Source organism: Drosophila elegans, unplaced genomic scaffold (assembly GCF_018152505.1).
Source record: "Drosophila elegans isolate 14027-0461.03 unplaced genomic scaffold, ASM1815250v1 contig_183, whole genome shotgun sequence".
Taxonomy (NCBI): Eukaryota; Metazoa; Arthropoda; class Insecta; order Diptera; family Drosophilidae; genus Drosophila; species Drosophila elegans.
In genome coordinates, this window is record NW_024545550.1 from 10,571,787 (window position 1) to 10,591,298 (window position 19,512).

Here is a 19,512-nt window from a genome sequence, read left to right on the forward strand (position 1 = left end):
AGCGACCATATAGAAAACATATCTTTATCTGCGGCCTTAACTGTCTATTGTTTGGCCAGAGCAAAGCGGCAGTCAGGCAGCCGAGAAAAACGATTTCTTTATGGTGCAAACAGCGTCATAATTTAGATCTAATTGTCAGATACTCATACTCGTACTGCCGGGCCACAAAACTGCATGTCGCTGGGCCCAGCAGCCTCGGAAAATGTGAAAATGTGGAAATGAAGACATTTGACGAGGGAGCCGCCGCACTGGACAGCCGTGGAGCCGCTTTGCCAGTTGCGATTTTTACGTCAATTACGGCGCGGAGCGTTTTATTGGGCAATGGCGTGCTGGGCGCGTATTAAGCCCGCTCGCTGATAGCAACCACCTTCGCCTTTCCTTTCCACTCGTTTTCCGCTCACCTGCCCATCTGCCCACCAGCCCACCTTAACCCACTAATGATGGCCAGAATGGATACAGATGCATGCGGCTGCCACATCGACGGCTATTTATTGGAAGTGCATCTAATGAGACATTGCCATTGCTCGCCACAATTTGAGGCGAGTGAATCGCCGACGCTTGTTTGATACATGCCATTCACCCTTTCAATGGCAAAGGAAATGTTTGAAAACGCATTTAGTTAAACAAAAAATAATATAGCCATGTGCAAAGTATTAGTAGAAAACCTATTTGCAAAAATAATACATTAACTTATACCTCTTCGAGAAAAAGCTTCGATTTTATGTATTAGAAGAAAACCTACTTGCAAAAATATTTCATATACTTCCGTTTTTCTAAAAAAAAATGCAATTTACTTGACAATAACAAAAGGATATAAAAAAATTAGCAAATTTACAAGACGAGCATTTTAATACAGATTAGGAGAGAAATAAGACATATATTTTAGGAAATGCATGTAATATTTAATATATGTTATAAGTTTTTATAAACCTTCTACTTTAAATATTCTGCTACTTTTACAAAAGCTTCAAACTTACTCAAAAATGGAATACTTGTTTACTTTGCTTAAATCTCTTGTAATCTGAATTATTAATTGAGTTCTAAATTTTAAAGATGTCTAGATTTAAATGATCTTAAATCCCTAAAGCAAACGTAGTAAGGTTATTATTTTGCAATTATAGTAATTATGCTTTCCCGTATTAAGCTCACAGTTCTATTATTTTGAGCACGGCTGTAGGTATTGCAAAATGCATTCAAAATAAAAAAAAACCAAGTTCATATACTCACAATGGCTATAGAATTCGATTTTATGAATGAAATTGGCAACCACATATTCCTCCGCTTGTTTTAGTTTCCGCCCATCAGAATAAATCAAATGTCTCAAGCACATCAAAGCGCCTTCTATGACATTTGAACTGAAAGCGGAAATGAATGAATGGTCTTTGAAATAATTTGGCTATAAATAAACCCATTTCTCCGAATTCAATTATGCAAATCCAACCGACAACGTTGCGTATGCGTGATATGGCCAAGTTCAGCTATCTTTGACATTTCTCACGATAATTAGTACCAACCAGTGGGCGGCAGTAGGCGTTGGGCGGTGGGTGGTGCAAATGGGGCGTGGCTCAGGTGGGCCTGGGGCAGCTTAAGTGACGGCAATTTGCGGTGCCTCAAGGATATTCGATGACAAAAAGAAATTGCTTTGTATTAAGCCGTCTGCCAGTGTCTAGACTGATTTCCATAGCCCATGTGTGGTGTATATGGACAAATATATTTAGTGTATGTGTGTGTATGGGGGGGAGTTGTGTGTAATAGTCCGCTTAGGCTTGCCATGCTGTCGGCACTTTACATCAAAGTAAAGCCATTGCAATTGGCTAGACAGCGCCTTATAATCCTCTGCCGTTAGTCGGCTGTGTGTTCCGTTCCGTTCCCGAACTCCATTCATACGCACTTGCTTGTGAATTTGCTGCTGCGGTTTGGTAATGGATAGTGCTGACCAGCTAGCACAATTGGCCCATGCATGATTAATTGCGTTTGGTGTTTGTTGGCCAGCGAAGGGAGCCCCAGAATCTTGGCCAAAACTGAGCTCCCAGTATGTGATTTTTCCCTGGGCGGCATTTCCGATCGCCAATGCTGTTCGTTTTTATTTCACTTTTAGTACGTGCTGCCCCTTAAATAGTTTAATGCATTGTTTTATGGCCGAATGACTCATTTCCTTGGCAGCTCAGTGATAGGCTATTTCAGTCAGGCTATTACAAGTTCAGAAATTGCCAGTTGGAAAAAAAATAAAAAAAATGTAAATTTGAAAGTATTTAATTATTTTTTTTAGAAAAGTATGTTTAGCAAATAAAGTCAACACCAATATTTTTGAACATCCAGCGATTGTGTACAAAAAAATGTTAACAAATAAAAAATAAAATTTGAAAAAAATTGTTTGTAAATCTATAAAGTAAACAAAAGATAACAAATTTGAAAACATTATAAACCGATTTGTTTTAAAATTCCGATAGCAGATACGACTCACTCACTATCGAAAAGTCGGTTTTAGTATTTTGCAGTATCTACATTTTGTTGGTACAATGGCGGCCTCTACCTCTAAGCATATGCTACAGTGGCGACCTCTAGCTCTGATGCAATAAACACTTTCATTACCATCTGGTAACGCTATGCTTAACTGTCTATAGGCAGTTTTAAAATTTAAATAATATTGATATCATATATTTTAGTTTCGAGTTTGGTCGAAGAAAGCAAATGTTTGAAGAACAAACTGTTAATTTTAGTATCTGTTTTCTTACAGTCGATAAAGACAAGATAAAGTTAAATTTCCAACATATTCATAACCAAGCTAAATAATATAACGTTTTTTAATCAAGTAATTTTAATATACCCTGATAAAAAATTTAAAATAAATTGTTTTATTAAAGTGCCTTGTAAATATGCTGAGTAGTGAAAAAATTAGTTGCCAATTAATTATGTAGGTTTTTCAAAACTTGCAGATATGTTTGGAAAAGATAAATTCATTTAATTTATAACGTTAATTACCTCTTATTAGGCTTTAGTGTGTCCTTAAGACACCAATCAATCTGCACATGCATGCATATGTGGCTGTATTGTGAATAGAATAAAAAACAAATACAACGATAAAAGAAAGTTATATTAAAAATAAATATTTGAATATTAAATTAACGTGTTTAATATAAAAGTATTTAAATTAAATATTAAATCATAATATTAAATACATTGCATATTTAATAGCATGAATTAATATGTACCTATTTAAATTAATGTGAAAAATATTAGATTTCAAGTGGTTAATCTTTGTTTTAAAAAATATATATTTAAGTTTAATATGTTTATATTTAATACTCAAATATTTAAATTTAATAGTTCAGTTTTTTATTAGTACCGTTTATTACGTTTTCTTTGATGATCATATTTTTTTGCGCGATCTTGCTAAACATTTTACTTGAATTAGGTTATCACGCTCATCCTTGCCGGAAGAAATACAAAATTTACACCCACCATCAACCACGCCGAGAATAAAATTTGATTACAACAGCAAAGCTCATAAAAGTATTTGGTAAGTGCCGTTTTTTTTTGTTTATGAACATTTCAGGGACCGCTAGTAGCGTATTTAAATTTTTAAAATTTTAAATTTTTTTTATAAAAGAATAACAAAGTTTTCAAACTGCGAATACTTGATTTGATTAACAAATTGTAGTTAGTTTTTCAAAAATTGCAGATATGTTTGGAAAAGATAAATTCATTTCATTTATAACGTAAATTACCTCATATAAGGTTTTAGTGTGTACTTAAGACACCAATCAAGTGTATAATGGCATACAAACAGTTTTATATATACACACGTATATTTAGGTATGCATACGTTCCCCAGACTTTTAAGCCTAATTATGTAAAAAACCATAAGCGAAGAAGTAAGCCTTTGTTGGGAGTTTGAAATGTGTGCAGTGGCTTTGCGTTCATAAATCCGAAAAAAACCAAACGGCAGCTGTGACCGCAGCTAATCACGTTCTTAGCCGCTCATGATTTGAATTTTAATTTTGATGGCTGTGCTGGGCAGGCGACGACAGGCACTCGCTGTTTTTATGTGATGTGTAAGGAGCATTTAACAGATAGTCTGATTGTTTTATGACGACAACGTGCCAGGCGCAACGAACGAGTGCCGATGGCGACACTAAAGATGACAATTACAACTGCCGATCTTACGGATCGAAATGGCTCATTTGCAGTGACATTGTGGGATTCGAAACACGAGATTGCTTTTCAGCTAACCCTGAGCCAAAAAATTAAAAAAAAAAAAATAAACGATCAAGACGGCTTAAGCTGACGTTTAGCGTATCAATTACATGTCGTTCGGTTACTCCCTGATGGTAAATTGCGGTCCCACATCTCGCATTACACACTTGACATATATTTCGAGAGTCCGGCATATATTTCGAGTTCAAGAAGCATTGGAGACAGAGTACAAAGATCACAGCCGGAAGGAAAGCGAAATGATATTTTGTGTTCATTCATTGTTTTACGACACTATCGCAGTGAAAGTGTTTCATGTTTTATGGCCAACTTTTCGCATGAAAGGTGGCATTATGTGGGCGTCGTCTGCCACTCATTCGGCCTCCGATATTTGGGCCAGTAGATCAATTACGAACTGGCCTTTTTTAATGAGCCCAACCTGTCGCCGGCGCTCAAAACTCAAAGGGTTGTTAGTTGCTCATTAGTTTTACGACTCTGTCTCGCTGGCTTACAATATACCTTGCTATTCCTTGAGGATTTATTGCTCACCTCACTAATATGCAATAATTTTATTCTATGAACTGCATAGAGTTATATTTTTCTGGCTGGCAAACAAACCCCTCTACTATATTATTAATATTTTGGTGACGTCATAGGAAGGCGAACACCTGCATTGATTCACGGACGTGTTCAGTTTTTTTTGTTTCTTTACACTTCCTTTTGACATTTATGCCTTCAGAATGTCCAAATAAGGCGCCGCAGCTCTGCACCTCAAGCTCTCGTCGCCGATTCGGTTAATATACGTATAAGTACATTGTATACCTACAAAAACACACGAAAAAAATATACAAATTGTCATGGATATTTATGGTTTTACAAATTTTAAATGCTAGACATTTTATAGTTATGGTTAGTGCCAAGATACTTAAAGTTAAAGCTCCTTCAGTTGAAAACATGAAACAGTAGTTAAAAAATAAGTTAAGGAGGAAATTAGCATTGTCTTAAAACCCATTTTAAACTGAAAAAATATTAATACATTTTCAGCTGTAATTGTCTGTAAAACGAGATTGAAACAGTTAATTATTATTTCTTTAAAATTATTTATTTTTTAAAAAATTATTTCTCTATAATTATTCTAAAAACAGCAGGTGTTTTATCATATCTTGGTTCAAATATGGCTGAAAACTATTTTTCTTAGTGCAGCATACACCGCCACGGCTGTGTTATTGTCGATTTGAGAGATGCATGTCGCTGCGACTCCCGTTCAACTATTTAATCACAATGTGCTGATAAATGCCCGCCGCTCACAATGCAATTGTGACAAGTTGAAGCGCTGAAACTTCCGCCAAGTGTAGCGACAGATTGTAGCTGGGAGCGATCCATTTCAAGGGCAGCTCCCCTATTTCAACCATTTCATAGGCTCATAAGACCGATTCGAACAGTTCAATTTGCACCCTGTTTTTGTGCGCTGCATGCTCGTACATCTGGAGAATGGGATGTGATCCAGAAATAGCTGCCCCCGATTGCGGAGGAGGCACTGGGGTTGGGGGGCTGGGTCATGAACTTCAATTATGTGGTTGTTAGGGGGGCGTGGCCTCTCCGCCCCCCGCAACAAGCCGCCCACCAGCAGGTGACGTGTTGTTGCTGTTGGGGCGCTGCAATCGTTGGCGTTGCTGGCGTGCACTCATGTTGCCGGCGGGCAGCAACACATAATTGCTGTCAAATCGCCTGGCGGGCATTTAATTGTGCATTTCACTAGCGGCATGGCCCAAAAACACTTGCCACGCCGCATTTGAAAGCCGAATTAGTTGCCCTTTTGAACTTCTTGTGTTTACTTAGGGCCACGCCAAGCATTCGATTTTAAAACTTTTAACAAGAATTTTATTTATGAATCGAAATAGGAGTGTTCGACGACTTGTGAATTGACTTTTATGGGGGTAATCTGCTGCTGCTGATGCTGCTGCTGCCACGGCTGTTCTTATCGGTCCAACTTTACCAGACCTCAGACCCAACTTTCGTTTTATTAGTTTTTATTGTTATACATTGTCTTGATAAACGGAATACGGAATGGTCGGTCTGCGTTGGAAATCAATTACTTGGACGCACAAACACTGGGCGATCTAAGCGCGGTTTTCCATCTTATCAGGGCAACGTCAACTGAAGTTCTCCCCTGCTGATCTAATTGAACCCACTGAACCGCTGAACCGCTGAACCGCTGAACCGCTGAACCCCCGCGTGCTGGGCTCAATTTCATGTCACCGTATCGTAAAGTTAATAATTTGTGGTCACCATCCAAATCCAACCTACCCCAATGTTGGGTGGATAGCGCAGCAACTCGTATGCCAGGCAAATATTAAATGTGCCCTAGAGCTGATAAGCGGTTTGATTGCTATATAAACAAGGAACTGTGGCCAAGTTCAATGACAGCGTATAGAGCCACCCGTGAGCCGCTCAGTTCGGGTGGCTACTCGACCGGGAATCGTGATCGGCATCCTTTATGTCCGCCATATGCTCTCCGCTTCCATTTGCACTCATCCACATCCCAAAATGTGATCACTCAGAGAAAAATGTAGAGATCATTTCAAGATTGATAAGTCGTCAGTACAAAACAATGTAGAGAAATGCACATACAATTTATAAAAAAATATGTATATACTTTTTTAATCAGATGGGCTATCTTTAGATATACAATTTTGAATGAAATGCTAACATAAGCGAATACTGCGCCTATTGGCTCACATTAATTGTTCTTTCTTTAGCTTCGAATGAAGGAGATAAAATATGCAGCTGTAATCTAAAACTCAAAGGTCTTTACTAGTCCTACTTTTGATGTGATAAATATATGTTCTAGTTGGAAAACATTCTTACTAGAAATGCAATTGTATTTAAACCTTAAGTTATCTTGGAATATCAAGTTCAATTAGCTCTTTTTTACTGTGCTAATCTTGGAGGGCCTGCGTAAAGCCCATTGTAAATATTAATTATAACGAAATATACAAGATGATGAGGAACAAATAAGCAGGGGCTCCTTCAATAAGTATTCATAATAAAATACGGCTCCCTGTTGCAACTCCATGGTGACAGGCGGCGAGAAGGCGACGCTGCTCACTGTTTTCTTTCTTTTATTTTTTTACACAGGCCCTCGCACTTGGGCGTGCACTTATTTATGTATGTGCGTCCCAGTGTGTGCGGCAATCGCGTAGGGGGAGTGTAAATGCAAGTTGCGTTTCGAACAAGGAGAGCCACCACCCGAAAATGTCAAAAGCGGATTGAGGTTGTATTTAAAACGTATACCTATGTTCAACAATGTAGTAACATTGTAACATTCACACATGTTCTAGATTAGTCATGTTATACAATCGTTAACTTTTTAACAAGAATAAATTAAAATGATGACTACATCACTACCTTTAAATCAGTTTTCTTTTTTGGCACTCGAAACTTATACATAGAATCTTTCCCAAACTGGTAAAACAGGTTTAAACATCTATTCAATACTAGTTAAATTTTGTATTCCCAATACCTCTATTTGAAAAAATGATTGTTTAATATAACAAGAATATTTTAAAATAATAAGAGGGAATAAACATAAATGCACAAATAATATTGGTCTTAGACTTAAACTGTTTACTTTATAATTCTCTGTAGTACCACAACAATCAAAAGAAATTACAATAATTAATTAATTAATCAACATGAATACAAAATTATATATTCAACTTATCAATTAAAATAAATAAAAATCGAATGTGTTTTAAAGCACAAAAAGATAATGCATATTTTAAATCTTCACAGTCGAACATACTTTATTGTATCTTTGCGGGCCATAACTCTGTGATATATGTATTGAGGTCTTCGACACAGTTCAGAATTCCTTTTTCGACCATCGTGTGGGGTGGACACACCGGGCAGAGGAATCGACGACTGCCGCTGTCCAAGTGTGCTGCAGCACTTGAATTCATTTCATTTCGGTTCGAGTCGTCGGGGAGTGAAAACGTCCCAAGTTCGGTTGCACCACTGATCTCTTGCCTCGCTTTTGGACTAGTGTTGCGGAAACAAAATCCCATATATGCTGTGTATATATATGCTACATATTAATGCAGATAGCATGGTCCACTAGTCGTTATAGCGTGTGGTTTACAACAACTTGTCGCCGGCAAAAGTGACAAAAGCCAAACAAGTTTGGCCCGATTTTAAGCTAGATCTCGCGAGAGCATGCCGAATGCCGGCTGGGCTTAATTAAATTAATATAATTTCGGGAGAACGATCTCGAGTGTGTGAGTGCTTCAATTAAATCCAATAAATCATAAATAAGTGAGTGCCAACCCAACGGATCCTGTTTTAGTGGTGTGTTTCCCTCGTGCAATTGTGATTTATTGGCCGGGGTGAATTCAAGTGGAATTACGAATGCGAAAACTTAATTTTGATGAGTTCCAATGAAAGTTGAATCGAAAATGTTCCCCCTCATATGCCTCGCCCTCGTGGCCCATCTGCCATCGCAAATCGAAGCCTTTAATTTCATGCCCCGTGCGAGCATGGTGATAAACGCCCCGACGAATCTTAAGTTCTACATGAACCAAACTCGCAGCTCCTACTTTGGATACACGCTAGTCATTCGTGAAACCAGGTGAGTGCTTGCCACAGCCCATTTTCCAGCTGGGAATCGCTGTCAATATTTGCATACATGTAGGGAGTGTGAAACTTGGATACTCCAGCCGATAACCAACATACCCACCAAGTGTTTGACTTGGCGCAAGACAAGCGAGGGCTTTCAATTCGGAGCCAACACCTCTGTCAATATTTTGAAACTTCTGGCACACGGAAATGACGAACCGATGCTTGCGAAATGGGTACCAACAGAAGTTGCAGCTTGACAAAATTAGTATAGCTATTGGTCGGTTTATTGGCACTTAACACTCAGTCGCTCTATTTGCCTAGCAATTAAAATGTTATTTTCGCCTACTCGTAAATGGATGCCCAGCGAATGAAAGTAGATCGAATTTCAGGACAGAACTAATGGTGTGTCGAAAAAAAACCCAACTTAAAAACCTCTCGAAAACAATACCACTTCAGGCGGAAATTTCTAAAAATAACAAAAAACTGGCTACTTCAACTTCAATTGCCAGCAGTTACAATCGCCACAGATCTGAGAGATCGCGACTCAGACTTGAACAATTGACAAACCCGAAACACTTTTCAGTGAGCTGGGGCGACCTACATATCATGTATGAAATGTAGACCCGATGGCGGCGTCTTTAGCTTGGAGTACGGGCCCCAGAAATGACATCACACACCTCAAATGGCGCCACAAATCACAGTTAATTGAATAAGAAGAAAGTGGCCAGATCGAGGTTTAGATACTCTGCTTGAGATACTTTGTGAAATATTAACCCTGAAGTACTGGCTCAAGTTTTATGGTTTAGTGGCTGTTGAAAAAAGAGGGATATTTATTTTTTTAATATTCCCTTGGAAATATAGAGTATAGAGTATCTAAAAAGTTGACTTTTAAATTTTGTTTGCCAAAATCCAGGCCACAGCTTCGGATAAAAGACTTTTGTTTTTTTTTCTACCTGATGAGTACATCCATATCTTGTTTTTATTCTGGCCATCAGCCAGCCTAGTTAGAATGCAGTACTCGTACGTGATCATAACGAGCTAGCTCTTGACCATACTTTATTTCCATAAACCTGGGTGGGTAATTTGGAACTTCCTCTACAGTGCCCACTATTCCCCTCTGCTCGTTTTTTATTACCAGCACTTTAAAGCCAAAAAATACCCATGACTCTTGGCCATTACGAAGTGCGCCTAATTATGTACGGAAATTGCGCGTAAAATCACGTCAAGCTGTAATTTATTTCCCATCAATTGAAGTTGGCTGAAACAAACAAAAAATTAGGGGGTTTGTTTATGGCAGCAGGCCGTTGTATGTGCTGAAATCGAAATAAATGTAAAGAAGAGTGCACTCCACTGCTCACTGTTGCCCAATACCTCTTGCATTCTGGCGAAATGAGTCACAAGTGTTTCCAATCCGATTTGGAGGCGATGGCGTCTGCAGAGCCACCCCCTCATCCCGATCCCCGCCACAACTCCCCCTCGACCAGCTGACACCACACACAAATATTTTTAGTCGCCTTACTTTGGGTCATTAAACCGAATTCCGAAAACGGAGAAAAATATGTGAAGACTCCACAACGGAAAACGCTGCAGCTTGGTTGCTTTTGTTCTTAACATTTGATGACCGCAAGCTGCAGCGCTTCTTTGTTTTTTTTTTGTTTTTGTTGTCTTATTTGTATTTTCTTTGGCTGATGGAGATGGCGCGGGAGATTTGTGTGGTCCGCATCATGGCTTATTGTCCGCTCACATAAACAGTAAACAGTTCCTTGTTCGGCATTTAAGCATTTAAACAAAGCGCCACCGCCTCGCACGTCTTCTGCGGAAGAACTTACATTAAAACATAGAAGTATAGCTTTGACTCAATTGTATTCCATTTTCAAAAACAATTTCAAATTGTTTGATTCAATAACTTCTCAATCGCCATGATTGATTTGGAATAAACAATTAGTATTTGCATATATATAAACCTGGCTGAAAAGGTTTTTTATTTATTTTAGTAGTTGCCATGATGCAAATGGCACATTCCTTTAATTTTAATTAATTTTATGGCTTTAATTGTTAAGCTTTTAATCCATTTTCTAAAACTTATCCCTAAAATTATTATTTATAAAAAGCTAATTAAGATCTAATAAGAATTAAGATTACAAGTCATAAACTAGTCCTTAAAATATATAAAAAGAGTAGGTAAAATATTTTAAAATTTTATGAGGTGCATCTTTTGTACCACTAATGTGAACCCGGCTGTTTTTATGCACTAAGGCCAAGAGAAAAGTGGAGTTGGGGGTCATATGCGTGTACGTCTTACGGTTTACGTGGTCATGACTCATGTCTTGGGGAAATATGTAAGCGACAACTTTTGTACTCTTGTCTTACCACTCAGACATGCCGAATTTTCTGCATTTCTTTGCCGCCATCGAAGTGAAAACAAATGTTTGCTGACTGTTTACGGACTCACTACACCACCACTTTGTTTTACTTTTGGCATACACAAATTGTGGATCAGGTAGCAAAAGTGACGTGTGCTTGTTACTGGCCTAACTCAATCTGTTGACATTCTTTTTTTATTTATTGACGTTTTTTCACGCATGCAATCAAGCTCAAACTATTTGTTTCGCGTCGTCTTGCGTATAAAGTTACGACTGAAATCAGGCCAGGGAATAAATGCAAGCGTTGTGAGTCACCAAACTGACTAAGCCAGAGATTCGTTCCGGGGAAAACTTGTATATAGATGTACATAGTTGTATGAACAATAAAAAGTAAATCAACAAGCTAGCGGAGGTCACAGTGATGCTTGAGAATCATTTGATGCTAATTTTTTTTATTTAAAGTCAACCAAAGTAATATGCTTACGGACAAAATTAAGCAATTGGAAATATAATATTCTTTTCATTTTTATATTAAGTAAGTGCCGGTATAAACAAGATTTTATTATTATTTATTTATTATACCCATTTCATTATATACAATATTTTATCACTTAATGCACTATCATGTTTATGGCTTTTATTTGTTGTAAAGGCCTCTTCGGTTTTAACTGCGGAAAATTCATTTACAATCAATTGGGTGAGACATGAGTCAGCCTAAGCGACTGATTAAAAAACACTTGCTTTGTTATAAACCAATTGTTGATAAATTTCCTTTAGAGAAACTCATTATGAGAGCCTGGCTGGATAAGGTAAAACTGTATATCTTCAGAACTTACAAATTTGATTCAATGCGTGTTATTTTAATAGATTCTTTAAATAAAAAATTATATTCATATTAAAATATATTTGCAGTATAACTTTCAGAACATGAATTTTCCTAACTCTAGATGTTTGTAATAAAAACATACGTCTAACTATATTAAAAAAAGCTTACAAACTTTCTCATTATTAAGATATTGACTTTCGGTAATCTAAAAACAAAACAAAAAAAATAAACAAATCTGTTAAAACCCGGTAAAAAACAAAAATTGCACTTAAGGCCCGTTTTCGGGTTCTTATGATAAGCTAAGTTCCAAGGCTGACAGGTTCCATTAGACTTCTCAGTTTAAAACCTACTTTAAGCTTATCATGAGGACAATAAATCGTTTTTATCAACGAGCTCTTTGCCAAATAAGACACCGGAGACACTTTGGTATTCAGAATATTTTTGCCTAGTATGTTGAATTTTGCCTTCTTGTACATTTAAAAGATACAATATTATAAACAAAATAAAATTGATCTTGGATTTTGTTCTGTATTCGATTCGCTAAGTTCAGAATGTCAGCAAATTTAGGCTTTTGTTATGGTTGGCGAGATCTAGTACTATCGATGGGTTCAGATATGAGTCAGTCCTGGAGGCTGCTAAAAAAAACAAACACTTTGTTTTCCTAAAACTCCAAAGTATTACCCATGAATAGTCCGAAAACGGCAAGACAAGCGTTTTGAAGATGGTATTCACGGCACTCCCACGAGAGTGCCAACGGTAAAGTGAGTAAGCTTGGCCAAAACAGAGCGGCTCTCTCGCAGCTTTCGGCTAGCGGGAGATGAACGATCGTGTGTCGTTGGCTCTCTCGTCACCGCTGCCGAATGTTAAAGTGCTGGTCGATGGGTCTTTTCAATAGTATTACTCATTTAGTAGCTAACAAACCCTCAATCGGAACGGTTTGCAATCCATTTCCGTCGGTGGTGTAGATGCGGTTGGAGTTAATAAAACGAAAGTGATAATATATTCGGAAGTTAAGATAATACAGACGTCGATCGCGTGGCTCACCGTGTTAACCAGTTAAATAATCGTGGTCTACACAGAAATAGAAAGCTCTGTCTCTGCTGTAAAACTGCATAAATATAAATGGCGCGGCAGCAAGGTCGCGAATTCTGGGTGGTGCTGGTGGTGCTATTTGGCTTGGCCAGCCACTGCAATGGCTTTAATCTTTCGCCACGACCCAACAGGCAGATAGCGGATCCCCAGTTCGCCACCACTCTGCCCAAAGTGCGTGCGTCATATTTCGGATTCACCATGAGCCTGCGACCCAATGGGTAAGCTCCCGCATCTTCACTTTACCCACTCCACACTCCAAAAAATCGGGGGGTAAACAGGTTGTGAGCGATGATTCACGCTGGCCAACGCCAATCGAATTGTAGCTGTAAAACTGAATGAACTTTTTTTGAAAAAAAAACAAGTCCAGTGTCAAAGAAACAAATTCCGTACACTTAATGCCTTGTGCAAACGATGAAGTCATACTCTTAATATCAATTATCTACACATAGCAAAGAGGTGTAGTCAAGTACATAATATGCTATATATATGTGCAAACATATTTTTATGGAGATATCAAGCTCAGTCGCGGTTCCCAACTGGAAGTTATGCAAATATTTGCAACGCTGCACGTCCGAACCTTTGTTGGCTCAATAAGTCAGCTATTTAGGGCGGAGTTCGTTCATTTCTATAACGTTTAGATTTGTCAATGCCAATTTGTTATCAGCCAACGTTGCCAGTTTCGTTTAGTTTTTTACGATTTACGATAAGATTGCCGCTGGCACAGTGAAATTCCGCTAAGGCGGCCGCACCGTTGATAAGCCGCCCTCCAAATACACAGAGTATTTTTGCCCGGGAGCTACATACAAGTATGTTGCAAATTGATTACGAATCCAGGTTGATTGGTCCCCCCTTCTAAATGTCTTATCGAATTTCTATTGTCAAGCCACTTTACCGACTGACTGACTGTCTTTGAGTTCAGCGGAAAAGTCGACTAATAGATGAGACATACACAGTAAATTGGCTTTATTGCCTGACTAATGCGAATAAAGGGAGAGTAACATTATCCCATATATTTTCATGTTTGCCAGGTAAAGGCATATATATACATACTCTACTTTGAAAACTAATATGCATAAAATATGGTAGCCCTTGCCAAAATACTTATCTCGAGGTGCCATTTCACATTTATTTGTTTGCAAATACTAAAAGAATGCTGTCAAGAGTTTTGTTTGTAATTGAGTTTTTTAAAGACTTGAGTACACTATTTTAAATTAGTATGTTTGATACATTTTTATTAGCAGGAAGAGCAGGTGTTTATAACATGATGTTTGCACTTCCAAAATACTCTTAAACAAAAAAACATAAATTAAAATCACATCAAAATATTAAGAGTATTGGAAATATATGTGTATCTCGTAACTGTTTTTGTTTTTGGATCTTTTTACGAAAAACAATATTAAATCTTAAAATAATAACTTATCTTAACTGGCACAGAGTTGAAGAAACATATTAGATAAAGCTAGAGAAATTTTCATAAGTTAATCAATTATTAAAGTCATGTAAACTGGCACAGAGTTATAAAAAATAAATAAATAATTGGTTAATAAGGGTCACTTGATATTTTAAAAATATATTACGTAGAAGTGAACTACGGGTAATGATAGAAATAATAATAAACATAAAATAAAGCCACATCTTTCGCATCTATCTGTTTTCCAGCATCATAGTGGGAGCTCCTCGGGCGCAATCCACTTTAGAATCGCAGCGCAACATCAACGAGACCGGGGCCATCTACCGGTGCTCCCTGACGGACGGAGTCTGCAGTCCGTATGTCCTGGACTCCCGAGGAGATGTCGATGCGCCGTACAACGAGTACACCTGGGACTCGATGCGCAAGGACTTCCAGTGGCTGGGCGGATCGATGGATGGCGGCACCCGCGACACCGACAAGCTGCTCGTCTGTGCCCCCCGATTGTACGCGACCAGTCCCAGGGACTATCACCTGCACGGCGTGTGCTACTGGGTCAACAACACACTGGCCAGCACTCCGGGGCATGTGACCCGCATCTCACCACTGCGCCTGAAGGCACTGCAGGTGATCGAGGAGGACGACGGCGTCAAGGCCAGCTTCAACTACATCATGGGCGAAATGGGTCTGAGTGCCCATGTGGCGGACGACAATTCCAAGTTTCTGATCGGAGCCCCCGGCATCAATACGTGGAAGGGATCGGTGGTCCTCTATCGGCAGGTGGATCCCGTGGAGAATCCCACCGCCAGCAGACGTGACACGAGCAAGGCGCTCCACCACCGCGCCATCCGTGATGTGGACACCAACGAGTATATACCGGAGCACTATGCCCCTGAGATCCCCAAGCCACTGCTTTGGAAGCAGGAGGATGACTCGTACTTCGGCTATGCCGTGAGCTCCGGCTACTTTGACAGCTCCAACCCGAAAACCCTGCTCTACGTGGCCACCGCTCCGCAGGCCAACAAGCAGTCCGGCGAGGCTTACATCTTTGATGTGCGGGGAAAGAGCATCCACAAGTTCCACGTCTTCCGGGGCGAACAGTTTGGCGAGTACTTTGGCTACTCCGTTCTGGCGGAGGATCTCAATGGCGACGGCAAGACGGATGTCATCGTATCTGCTCCCTTCCACGCTCTGGAGGATTCCTACGACAATGGTGCCATCTATGTGTTCATCAACAAGGGCTTTGTGAGTAATGGGATGCCATAACTATTGGTGGGCTATTCCTAAAACACGAAGCTGACTAACACTCTCTAATCATTGCAGTTCAACTTTGAACGGAAGATTTTACGTTCGCCAGTGGGCACCAGAGCGCATTTCGGAACTACTCTTGCTCGTCTGGGCGACATCAACCACGATGGCTATAATGGTGGGTATACTCATCCTACTTTACTTGCCTTATTTTATTATTAATAATAATGTTTTCTAAAGACGTGGCCGTGGGAGCTCCCTTCGCCGGAAACGGATCGGTGTTCATCTACTTGGGCGGCGAACTTGGCTTGCGGGATCAGCCAAGTCAGCGACTGGACGCTCCTGCCCAGCAAGCTTCCAAATACGGATCACAAATGTTCGGACATGGTCTCTCGCGCGGATCGGACATAGATAATAATGGATTCAACGACTTTGCCATCGGAGCCCCCAATGCTGAGGCCGTGTACCTGTATCGCGCCTATCCCGTCGTTAAAATTCATGCCACCGTGAAATCGGAATCGCGGGAGATTAAGCCGGAGCAGGACAAGGTGAAGATCACCGCCTGCTACCGGCTGAGCACCACTGCAAGGGCAACGGAGGTGCAGCAGCAGGAGCTGGACATCCGGATCGCCATCGACACGCAGTTGAAGCGGGTTAAGTTTGCCCAGTCGCAGACCAATGAGATGAGCTTCAGGGCGAATGCGGGCCTAGGCGAACAGTGCCGGGTGTACGAGGCACAGGTGCGCTACAGCGAGAAGGACATTTTCACGCCCATCGACCTGGAGATGCACTACGAGCTGACCAAGAAGATTCCCGACTCGGAGGGTAAGCTTTAGGCTTTAGATTTAACCGAACCAAGTGACTAATGTCTTAACTTTCAACAGTGTTCTGCGAAACCTGCGTGGCTGTGGATCCGGCGGAGCCAAAGGTTTACACCGAGAAGATCATTTTCAGCACGGGCTGTGCCACCGCTGTTTGCACCGCCGATCTGCAGTTGAGGAGCAAGGATGTGAGGTGAGTAAAGCTGTTTTGGAAGTTGAAAACAAATGTTAGGGATGCCAAAGGAATGAAACAACCGTCTGAATTGAAAACTAACAGTACCAACTTTTATGTCTTCAAAAGTCTCTTTTAAATATTTTACTAACTGCTCGATTGCTCTATCTAGTTTGCTGACAACTCAAGTAGGAACCATTTTGCTACAACTAGCTAGCTTTCAATAACTAGGTTTCCTCAGCAAAACCTTATCATCAAAACTTTATCTATCCTCTTCACTACAATTACTACTACAATTTTTACTAATGCCGAATGATTACTCATCATACTGCCTCATGAACTCTAAGGACATATATGGTAGCTCCTCAAGGGCCTCAATGGCATTTGTAATACAAATGTTAGAAAATATTTTCAAAGCAGTGAATGTCATAGGGGCCACTCAACTAAAGCGATATTCCTTGTTTCGCTTGATTTTGTTAAACGAGTAAACACTTTCTTTTTGTATCAGAGTGATGACTTATGCCATCTTGTTTTATTTGTCCACAGCCCCACTTATATTTTGGGCAGTGCCGATACCCTGCGTCTGAATTACGAGATCACCAACAACGGAGAGACCGCCTATCTGCCCCAGTTCAATGTGACCAGCACCTCGCGTTTGGCCTTCGCTCAGGTTCCCGGAAATTGCAAGGTGGCCGATGCAGTAATGGTCTGCGATCTGAACCGAGGACGACCACTGGCCAAGGGTGACAGTGACTCCGTGACCATCAGCTTCGATGTGAGCCAACTCAGCGGACAGTCGCTGATCATCCATGCGGAGGTATTCAGCACGGGGTACGAGAAGAATCCCACGGACAACAGGCAGACCAACGTGATTGGCCTGCGGGAGTACACCGAAATCGATGCCAGCGGGTATGATTATATATATATAAACTTTATAGAAGTTTCCTCTTAACCTATCAATTCCTCCTTGACTTACAGTGGCCAGACAAACGATCAAATCGATTTGGAGCACTACAGCAACTCGGCGGAAATCATCAACCAGTACGAGATCAAGAGCAACGGGCCCAGTGTCATCGAGCAGTTGACCGTGTCCTTCTACATACCCATTGCCTATAAGGTGGCTGGCCAGACTGAAGTGATACCCATCATAAACATAACCAGCCTGAAGATGCAGGCCTCCTATGATTCCCAGCTGCTGGGCGTGGATCTGTACGACCAGAACAATACGCTGCTGATTGTGGAGTCCCTTGAGGTGGCCACTACCACCACGCTGAGCGGAGGCTTGGAGCGCACTGTGATCACCCAAAATGGACAGGGCTACGACATCCACACCAGTGGACATGTGCACCAGACGATGCAGGTGCTCGACCCCGACATGGTGGCCACCGCCTCCATGTCCCGCCGGCGTCGCGATCTCAAGGCCTTGACCGCCCACCGGGAGCAGTATGCTCGCATCTCGAATGTCAAGGCCCACGATCTGCTGAGCGATGACTTCAAAGACAAGCTGCCGGTGAATCGCACCATCGTGTTCAATTGTCGCGATCCCGAGATGACCATCTGTGTGAGGGCCGAAATGCGCGTCCACTTTAGGCCGGAGAAGTCCATTAACCTGAACATGCGCTACAAGGTGGATCTGAACCAGGTGAATGCCATTCTGATGGACCCCTGGGAGTACTTTGTCATCCTCACCGACCTGAAGCTGCTCAAGAAGGGCGATCCCACGTCCAACACGTTTCTGATCAACCAGAGGATCGAGCCGAACATCATATCCAAGCATCTGGAGGCTGGACTGCCCATCTGGATCATCATTTTGTCCGTGATCGGTGGCCTCCTGCTGCTCGCCGCTATAAGCTATACTCTGTACAAGGTATGTTCTTGCGTAATTTGAATGAATAACTAAATTCTGACTTGATTTTATTAACTATCATTAGTTTGGCTTCTTCAATCGCGCCAAGAAGGAGGAGCTGGACAGGTTGGTTCAGCAGAACCCCGTCGAACCGGAGGCGGAAAATCTGAACAGTGGGGCCAACAACTAGCTCGGGACAAGATGTTCCCTAGCCGTATACACATCACATTCTAAATGGATGGACCAGTTACTAAAGCCTAGTTTCACAACGGGAAGACTACCTACCCACTGAGTGTGTTCTCAAGCATTTAAAAAAGCAGCTTAAAACGAAAAGCGATCTACGAAAAGTACGTGCAACTTGCAAACCTCAAAGCATTTAATGTTCTTGTTGGTTTCATTTTCTAGTGGCACAAGTCGTGTGCCTTGTAATTTGTAGCCTACAACTAATTTGTACGAAAGTCCCATGTGTGCTGCACCAGCCATATTGCCATTTGTTGTATATATTTATTAAACTTTTTAATTAATCGTAATTTTAATGACGTTGTAAAGGCAACTTTACATGGCGACGTAAAAGACTTTATTAATGTGTAAATTGTAAAAACGAAATATAAGCGATATCATAAGCCCCAAAAACAGATTGTTTAGAACTTATTCTTGTATTATAATAGAGTATTAAAACAACGAAGAATGAATAAAAATGAAAACGAAACAAAGCCACGTCGAAAAAATGGTAAATTTATTTTCAAGGTAGAGGTAAGATTTCAGCCAGGAATTTGAAGATTAAAAATAATCATTTTAAATAAAATAATATATTTTTATATAAAAATAGTTATTCAATTTAATTGTGATGTTTCTTAATAATTAATATGACTAATTTTATTAAAATATATATAATATATATAATTTTATAATATGAATTATTTTT

General features: G+C 40.2%; 1 protein-coding gene across 2 annotated transcripts; it reads left to right on the plus strand.

Moving 5' to 3' along the window:
* Nucleotides 1-8,177: 8,177 nt before the first annotated feature.
* LOC108144636 (integrin alpha-PS3) lies at nt 8,178-19,300 on the plus strand. Of its 2 annotated transcripts, none has more exons than XM_017269667.2 (8): nt 8,178-8,821; nt 14,752-15,745; nt 15,824-15,926; nt 15,989-16,573; nt 16,633-16,762; nt 17,288-17,650; nt 17,720-18,608; nt 18,673-19,300. In XM_017269667.2, the coding sequence occupies exons 1-8, from the start codon at nt 8,631-8,633 to the stop codon at nt 18,775-18,777; spliced, it is 3,360 nt and encodes a 1,119-aa protein (XP_017125156.1). In that variant the 5' UTR covers nt 8,178-8,630; the 3' UTR covers nt 18,778-19,300. The 2 variants fall into 2 exon arrangements, with proteins under 2 accessions (XP_017125156.1, XP_017125157.1); XM_017269668.2 differs by lacking the exon at nt 8,178-8,821 and adding an exon at nt 12,909-13,310.
* The last annotated feature ends 212 nt before the right edge of the window (nt 19,301-19,512 follow it).